The following is a 9,233-nucleotide window of genomic DNA, read 5'->3' as shown; positions in this document are numbered from 1 at the left end:
CTCACTCCCCTCGATCAGAAGAAATAATGGGCAACTTCTTACTTTAAGATTATTCCCTCTGATCTTAGTTTCTCCCAAAAGAGGAAATATCCTCTCCACATCCACCTGTCAAGCCCCTTAAGAATACTATATGTTTCAATAAGGTCACCTCTCATTTTTCTAAATTTTTTGCGTGCAACCTCAACTTACTCATAAGAAAATCTTACCATTCCCAAAGCCACCCTTCCCTTGACCACTTCCAAGGCCCAGCATATCAACCTGGGAAAGAAACCAAACCTGACTAGTGCCTTGTATTGTTTCAGCAAGACTTCCTTATTTTTATACTTCATTCACTTTAGAATAAATGCCAATACTTCATTGCCTTCCCTCTTAGCTGTTGAACTCGAATGCTAGATTTTTGTGATTTTTGCATGAGCATTTCCAAATCCTTTTGTGCTTTTAGCAGTCTTGCTCTATTTAAATTCAGCTCCTCCAATTTTCCAGCCAAAAGACATAACCTCACATTTTTCCAGAGTTTAATCCAATTCAATGCTTTTGCTCATTGAATTAACCTGTCTAGTTCTGAAGAAAGATTGAGTAGATTAGGATTATTTTCATTAGAGAGTCAGATGTTGAGGGGGGACCTGATTGAGGCCTACAAAATCATGAGGGGTATAGACAGGGTGGATAGCAAGAAGCTTTTTCCCAGAGTGGGGGACTCAATTACTAGGGGTCATGAGTTCAAAGTGAGAGGAGGAAAGTTTAAGGGAGATATGCGTGGAAAGTTCTTTACACAGAGGGTGGTGGGTGCCTGGAACGCGTTGCCAGCGGAGGTGGTAGACGCAGACACGTTAGTGTCTTTTAAGATATATTTGGACAGGTACATGGATGGGCAGGGAGCAAAGGAATACAGACCCTTAGAAAATAGATGATAGGCTTAGACAGAGGATCTGGATTGCTGCAGGCTTGGAGGGCCGAAGGGCCTGTCCTGTGCTGTAATTTTCTTTGTTCTTTGTTCTATACCACTCTGTAGATTTGGTCTTTCACCCTCACTACTTGCTTTTCCATCTATTTTTGAATCATCTGCAAACTTGGCGATTGCACATTCACTTTCTTCATCCAAGGCATTAATGAGTAAAGCTTTTGTTTATTTATTTTTGTACATTAAAAAAAATCAGAACAATTTGAAATAGTTTCACAGAGTTAAAAATACATTGACACTTACAAACGGCATAGTAACTAGTCAACAACATTGACAAGGACTGGAATAAATAAATATTTACAGGGCGACTAGACTAACAGCAAAATGTCAAAACAAGGCAATGAGAAAGGGAGTGGGTCAGGAGAGGAGTGTCACATTGTAGAATCACACAGGAACATCATATAGAAGGACTGAAACAGACTATTTCAAAAGCAGAAATTGCTGGAAAAACTCAATAGGTCCTGCAGCAGCAGTGGAGACAGACACAGAAGTAACGTTTCAAGTCAGGTACAACCCTTCTTCAGAAGACTGGCCTCGAAACACTGTTTCTTTCTCTGTCCACAGATGCTGCCAGAATTCTGAGTTTCTCCAGCAATTTCTGCTTTTGTTTCAGATCTTCAGCATCTGCATTTCTTTTGTTTTTTCTTATGTACTACATAGTAGTAAAGGTGCTTAACTTCGCAGAACAAACAGCTAACATGGTGATTTGCAACAAGTCCAGATTAGTGAAGTCAAAGTTTACTGTTTTTCTGTTGGGCAAGGGGTGATGGTCAATCCTTCAAGCATCCCTTTTGATGATTATCTCACACAGAGAAAGTAACATGTTTTTTTTATTGAGGTGCAGTCGAAGCAGTTTAATTGTTCGAGGCTGGCACTTACTGAGGGATGCATTAACACAGCGGAGGTCAGGCTTGCTCAACCTTGCCCTTTCTTAAAGGGGAGGTGCACCCCACATGACCGTGCAGTCGGTGAATCATGGATCATAATGGAGGTGTCCGCGCTGGCACTCCCTGATTAATAGGCTGAGAGCGGGTATTTATAATCACCTCCACAAGAGGGTGCACTAAATACTCGCTGACAAGCATTTCCAAATCAACACGTTTTTTTCCAAGGGCAGAGCAACCCTCAAAGCATTGATGACTGTGTTCATTGACTGTTGTATAATTTTAGACAACTTGTAATTCAGACAATGAAACACGTTGTCATCTTTCACAATTTTACACTTTGATCCAACACTTGTGACAGTTGACGTTTGGTGGTGCTTTATACCATAGGCAACACTATCTGACGACTGAATGGCCCCTCCTTCATGTGGGGATAAATGTGCCATTAGTTTTTACAGTCCTGCCTTGCTGCCATTCACAGCCAAAAACACACATGCAAATTCATACACACACCAGGTCAATGAAGTCAAGTACATCAAGGCTTTAAAATCTGCCTCATCCTTTCCCACATCCTCACTGCTCGGCCTGCCGTGTTCATCCAGCTTCACACTTTGTTATCTTGGATTCTCCAGCATCTGCAGTTCCCATTATCTTGAAAAGCTAAATGTTTCCCTCCCCACATATATGCTGCCAAGGCCTGCTGAGTCTTTCCAGTACCCCCCCATTGTTTTCTGTATGGTCACATTTTCTCCCTGCTTAAAAGCTGCAGGTTTGTAAGATCTAAACCATTGAGTAATCGTGGTGGAGTCCAGCGGAGTCCACCTTGTCCTTTCACCTCATTTTCCTGACCACAATGGGCTCAGTTATGTTGCTGTATCACCATGTGCCTTCTGAAGTGTTCAAACGGGCGCCATCATCACTCTCAGGTTGCTGAAGGTACAGCAGATTAGAAAAAATGCTGGAAACAGACCATCCACATAGATGAATATACTGGAATATTTGCAAGCATTTCATGACAAATCCATTTGCAAACATTGGTCATGGATCTAGAGTACCTTCTGAGGTCAAATAGAGTCACAGCTAAACTGGGGTGATCATGATAATGATAATCTGCCCCTTGCTCCCTGAACTGGTAACTGGGCTCAATTATAGAAAGTGCTTAACATCGGAGGAGCTCATCTTATAATTTTGAACTCCTGCAGAGATGGTCAGGTGCAGCAAGTGGGCTAGATTCAGAGAAGGAAAGCCAGTCGGGTCTACTAGCAGGCGTGTACTGCAGCCTCTTGATCGATCAGCTGGGCTATTTCGATGTTCCAAACCCAGCCCCGGCGACTGAGCCGAGTGGTTCAAACCTGGAATCAGCAAAGTTTTTGCCCAGCCCAGCCACTCACCATACCCGAGGCCAAGCTGTTCCTTACGTTATCAATGAGCTGACAGCAGCTTCCATGCCCCAATCAGTCACTTCTCACCAAAACTAATTAATGTAACAGCAGCCAGTGAGATCCACAGTTCTCAACTGAACCTTTGCCTTTGGCATGAAAATCCTTTGTATTGGGTGGCGCCGCTTGTTTGCTGATGTCTGTAAAATGCCTTAAACACTAATCCCCCTTTTCATTCCCATTTCAAGGCATGCTAATTTATCTCTTGACCCAATAGGTTGGATGGAATCAGGTGGGTGGAGGCTCATGTGGAGTATAAATTCTAACATGGGCCACATGGGCCAAATGGCCTGTTTCTCTGCTAAGACTGCTGTTGTTGCTTGCTGTAGGCATAAGGGAGCAGTACAAATTGGGCCGTAGCTTTCTTTATATCCTAATTCAACTCTTTCTTGAATCCAACCTGTCATTCCTTTATTGGTGATTGTCCTTTGCATTCATTGGGGTCAGGTGTTCCTTCTTATCCTGGGGCCTTTCGAGCCTGTGGCAAATGATTCTAGAGAAGACAGGGGCAACAGAGTGAAGTGCCCTCCCCTCCAGCGTTACCTTGTGGCTCAGACTAGAAACTGGGGAGCGCTTTTCCTCCGAGCATCAGTGCAAACACTCTCCGTCCTGGGGCATCTCTGAGAAAACACTCAAGGTCTAGCAAATCTTCCCACAGTGGGCCCCAAGGACAGCAGAAACAGGGCCAGAGCCTCACAATCTCATTTCAAATGGGTATCTCACAGGGAAGAACAACTGAGTGGGAAAAAAATAAGGAGGGGGGCAAGGGTGGAGTTGGGATAGTGGACCGCATTCAAGCTTAGATCCTTAGAATTGATATTTCATCATATGATCTAACTCTCTCAGAATGGGAATCCACATGTAATTCAACCTGTACTAACTATTCCAATTTTATTAAATTACTAGATAGAGACAAAGTAAGGGATCCTGCCTTGGTTCCAGAGTTTAGATGGTATCAATAAACCAGTTAACCAATGCCCAGTTAGTTTATAATATCATCTAGACCACTGTATTAAATCACCATCCTCCAATTCACTCCCAAGTAACCACAACACTCCTCTGCCACTCTCTCCACTTCCTTTCTGCTTTGCCTTTTCCACCTTCCCTCTGTGTCAAGTCACCAATGATCCATTATCAAAGTACACACAAACACACACACACACACACACACACACACACACACACACACACACACACACACACATACATAAACACACACACAGACACGGTTCAGGTCCATCTCCTTCTGGGGCATTCCTCTCTTGTTTCTCGTGAGAATTGTGTTTTCGATGGTCAGAATTTCGTGCTGTGGCTGAAGCTGTCGGACATCATGATGTTCTTGTAGAAGTTGTCGGAGTGGGTTGGGTATTGACACGTCACCTTGTCCAGGGCATTATGGATGGGAATGACAGGCTCCCGATGGGCATCCAGATGGTCAAACTTCGACGATGTCACAGCCGCAAAGAGGCCTCCTGAGGTGGGAAAACAAAGACACTGTTAACATGGCATTCAGACTGTCTTTGGTTAGGACTGGGGGTAAGTGAGGACAAAAATAGATCTTTCACAGCATCAAGCTCTCTCTTTGTACTACTTTGGTTTGATTGTAGAGCTCCTGATCAATTATTCTGTAAATGACTCCTCTCCTGCCACTGCACACTGTCCCAGTTTGCCAAAACCTAGCTCATAATTTCACTTGTCGCTGTGGCTTTATGAGTCTTAAACGAACACAATTGGAACTAATTTTGAGCAGCAAATTAACATTTCGGTCAGGCTATCATACGTGATGCCAAAGGAGTTAGACCGAACGTGCAGTGGGATACTCAGTGCTGTTAAAACCATCAACCCATCCCTGTAACAATTCCTGAAATGGCGGGGCTATCATATGTTGAAAGATTGGAGCGACTGGGCTTGTATACACTTGAGTTTAGAAGGATGAGAGGGGATCTGACTGAGACGTATAAGATTATTAATGGATTGGACATTCTGGAGGCAGGAAGCATGTTTCTGCTGATGGGTGAGTCCAGAACAAGAGGACACAGTTTAAAAGTAAGGGGTAGGCCATTTAGAACAGAGTTGAGGAAAAACTTCTTCACCCAGAGAGTGGTGGATATATGGAATGCTCTGCCCCAGAAGGCAGTGGAGGCCAAGTCTCTGGATACTTTCAAGAAAGAGATGGATAGAGCTCTTAACGATAGTGGAGTCAAGGGTTATGGGGCTAAAGCAGGGACAGGATTCTGATTGTGGATGATCAGCCATGATCATAATGAATGATGGTGCTGGCTCGAAGGGCCAAATGGCCTACTCCAGCACCTATTGTCTATTGTAACTAACGTACACAGAACCATTAGCAGCAGCAGCAGAGATTCAGGAGATAGTGGACAGAGTGTAGATGGTCAAGCACCATTTGTTAGACTCCTTTCACCAGCAGCTTCCTCCATGGTGCTGCAGCACACCCATCCCATAATCTCTCACCCATCCCTTCCTCCCACCCCAAGCCGCCATTCCATCTCCTACCTACCAACCTCATCCCACCTCCTTGACCTGTCCGTCTTCCCTGGACTGACCTATCCCCTCCCTACCTCCCCACCTATACTCTCCTCTCTACCTATCTTCTTTTCTCTCCATCTTCGGTCCGCCTCCCCTTCTCACTCTATTTATTCCAGAACCCTCACCCCATCCCCCTCTCTGATGAAGGGTCTAGGCCCGAAACGTCAGCTTTTGTGCTCCTGAGATGCTGCTGGGCCTGCTGTGTTCATCCAGCCTCACATTTTATTATCTATCATCCCATAATCTTTACTGGGTTTATACTGTGCCTCCAACAGAATTGTGAAACTTCCAGCTTTTTACCTTTGGTGCTTGTTTTGGTGGCCTCACTGTGTAACATTTTGAGAGTGAATCTCAGTTATAATTGTTTTAGTGAAGTACTCATCACTCCAAGCCTATTCCCCATATTGTTTGTGAATCTTGGCATCTCCACACGTTGGCAGCCAGCAGAATTATCACAGTCAGCTCAATATTCAGGAGGGATGTTAGGAAATACTTCTACACACAACGGGCGGTAGAGGTTTGGAGCCCTCTTCCACAAAAGATGGCGGATGCAGGATCAGCTGGTAATTTTAAATCTCAGATAGATAAATAGTTCTGAGGAAGGGTCACTGGACCCAAAAGGTTTACACTGTTTCTTTTGCTTCACAGATGCTGCCAGACCTGCTGAGCTTTTCCAGCAGCTTTGCTTTTGTTCCTGAGATAGATACATTTCTGTTAAGCAAAAGTATTAAGGGATATGGGCTAAAGGCAGGTTCATGGAGTTAGACCACAGATCAGCCATGATCAGCCATTGAATAGTGAAACAGGTTTGAGGGGCTGAATGGCCCACTACCATTCCTATGTTCCAAACGTCTTTGGGGATAGAAACATTAGCTCCATCTGAAAATACGTTCTACCGTCAATTTTGGTAAAATTGATTCTATGTCTGTCTAGAAACAGAGACATAGAGTCATTGAGTTATACAACATGAAAACAGATCCTTCAGTCCAACTTGTGCATGCCTACATTACATTACTATCATTTGGCCTATATCCCTCTATTCATAAGCCCTTCCTATTCATGTACCCATCCAGATGCCTTTTAAATGATGCAATTGTACCAGCCTCCACCACTTCCTTTGGCAGCTGATTCCATACACACACCTCTTCTGCATGAAAATGTTGTCCTTTAGGTCCCTTTTAAATCCTTCCTCTCACACCTTAAACCTATGCCCCTCTAGTTGTGAATTCTCCTACCCTGGGAAAAAGACCTATTCACTCTATCCATGCCCCTCATGTGCCAGGGAAAATGGCATCAGCCTAATCAAGCTCTTCCTGTAGCTCAAACCATTCAACCCTGGCAACATCCTTGTAAATCTTTTCCGAACCCTTTCAAGTTTCACAACATCCTTCCTATTGCAGGGAGACCAGAATTGCACACAGTATTCCAAAAGTGGTCTAACCAATGTCCTGTACAGCTGCAACATGACCCTCCCAACTCCTATACTCAATGCACTGACCAATAAAGGGGAAGCGTACAAAATGCCTTCTTTACGTTTCTGCAACTTTCAAATGGAACCATGAAAAGTTGAAACATAATTTCCATTGCTCTATGTTGTATCTAAATGATCCTACAACAAAAGTCTAGGTTTCATTGCAATTTTCAGTAACCATCAATTCATTTGAAATGGTTCGCTGTTTGGGCACAAAGTTATTGAGGGTAAGTAAAATCTGATTGGTTCAGGTTCTCATCCTCCAACCAATCCAGTACTGACACAGGCTCCAATTCCACCTACCAAAAGATTCATTGGCCAATCCTGATAGCCTCTATAGTCGATCATAAAAATCTCAGGCATCTTCTGTGTGAGAGATAATAGGAACTGCAGATGCTGGAGGATCCGAGATTACAAGGTGAAGAGCTGGATGAACGCAGCAGGCCAGGCAGCATCTTAGGAGCAGAAAAGCTGACGTTTTGGGCCTAGAATGATGAAGGGTCTAGGCCTAAAACATCAGCTTTTCTGGTCCTAAGATGCTGCTTGGCCTGCTGCGTTCATCCAGCTCTACACTTTGTTATCTCTCATCTTCTGTGTGAAGCTGGATGAACACAGCAGGCCAAGCAGCATCAGAGGAGCAGGATAGTTTGACATTTCAGGTTGAGAGCCTTCTTCATTTCTGAAGAAGGGTCTCGATCCGAAACGTCAAACTTTCCTGCTCCTCTGATGCTGTTTGGCCTGCTGTGTTCATCCAGCTTCACACCTTGTTATCTCAGATTCTCCAGCCTTGGCAGTTCCTACTATCTCAGGCATCTTCTGTTCGTGCAACAGTGACAAACTGACAACAACCTGCATTCGGATAGCAACTTTTTTATGTCATAAGATGTCCCCGGGGTTTTTGAAGGTTCATCACCAAATTAAATATTATACTGGGAACATGTATAAGGAATCAGAAGGGCAGGTGACCAAATGCGTGGCCAATCAGGTAGTTTTAAAAGGAGAAAAAGAGGTAGAGAGGATGGGAGGTTTGGGGAAGGAATTTCAGACATGGCCCAAACAGCTGAAGGCATGACCAACAACAGTGCAGCAAAAAATGCATGGGTGCAGAACTATAAGTGCGCAAGGTATCAGAGGGCTGGTCGGGGTCCAAGAGATAGGGAGGTATGAGGGCATGGAAGGGTTGACCACAAAAGTATGTTGAAAATAAAAATCTGGTTTATTTCATGTCATTTAGGGAAAGAAATCAGCCACTTTTGCCTGGACTGACCTACATGTGTCTGACCCACAACAAAATGGCTGCAGACGCTGGAAATCTGACACAAAAACTGAAATTGCTGGAGAAACTCAGTGGATCTGACAGCATCTGTGGCGAGAAAGCACAGCCAATGTTTCAGGTCTGGTAACTGAATTCTGAAAACGTTCACTTCAAAAACAATTAAGAGTCAGGTAACAAACGCTTGCTTATGGTGGCCACATTGCATGAAAGAGTTGAAGAAAAAAAATATTTAAAATATGTGGGTTTCCGGTACTGGGAGTTGGTGAAGGCCCGTGAACACCAATAGGGCTAACAAACAATTGAGAAACTGATACAGTGAGCCATAGATGTACACAAAACATTGAGACTATGCAAAAGAGAAGCATCACCTTGATTCAAATAATCACAGCAGTGAATGTCAATGAACCATTGAACAGCAATATTGTTGAAGATCCAAGTAGAATTTCCCAGCGGCTGTTTCTTGTATCGTACATTAATTGGACAAATAGTCTCTTTGCCTGTGGAATCAGTGTCTGATTCCAGTATAGACTGCCCCATCAAAGTCTCCTCCATCTCATGGTGACCCACGACAATGGGGTCATGCCAATGGCCTGGTTTTCAACAGAAGCATGTTTAAAGCTCAGAACACTCCATAATCTCGGCTATAGGTAAGACT

General features: G+C 43.9%; 1 protein-coding gene across 5 annotated transcripts in view; it reads right to left on the bottom strand.

Moving 5' to 3' along the window:
• Nucleotides 1-1,144: 1,144 nt before the first annotated feature.
• Nucleotides 1,145-9,233, bottom strand: part of adgrg6 (adhesion G protein-coupled receptor G6) — a 131,652-nt gene continuing 123,563 nt past the window's right edge. For all 5 annotated transcript variants that reach the window (XM_059648750.1, XM_048535908.2, XM_048535910.2 and 2 more), the window contains one exon: nucleotides 1,145-4,756. In XM_059648750.1, coding sequence (XP_059504733.1) covers nucleotides 4,578-4,756 — 179 coding nt within the window. In that variant the 3' untranslated portion in view covers nucleotides 1,145-4,577. The remainder of the gene's footprint in view (nucleotides 4,757-9,233) is intronic.

This window comes from Stegostoma tigrinum, chromosome 9 (assembly GCF_030684315.1).
Source record: "Stegostoma tigrinum isolate sSteTig4 chromosome 9, sSteTig4.hap1, whole genome shotgun sequence".
In the NCBI taxonomy this organism is placed as follows: Eukaryota; Metazoa; Chordata; class Chondrichthyes; order Orectolobiformes; family Stegostomatidae; genus Stegostoma; species Stegostoma tigrinum.
The sequence above is the reverse complement of the archived record's forward strand: the minus strand, read 5'-3'. Positions and strand labels throughout refer to the sequence as shown.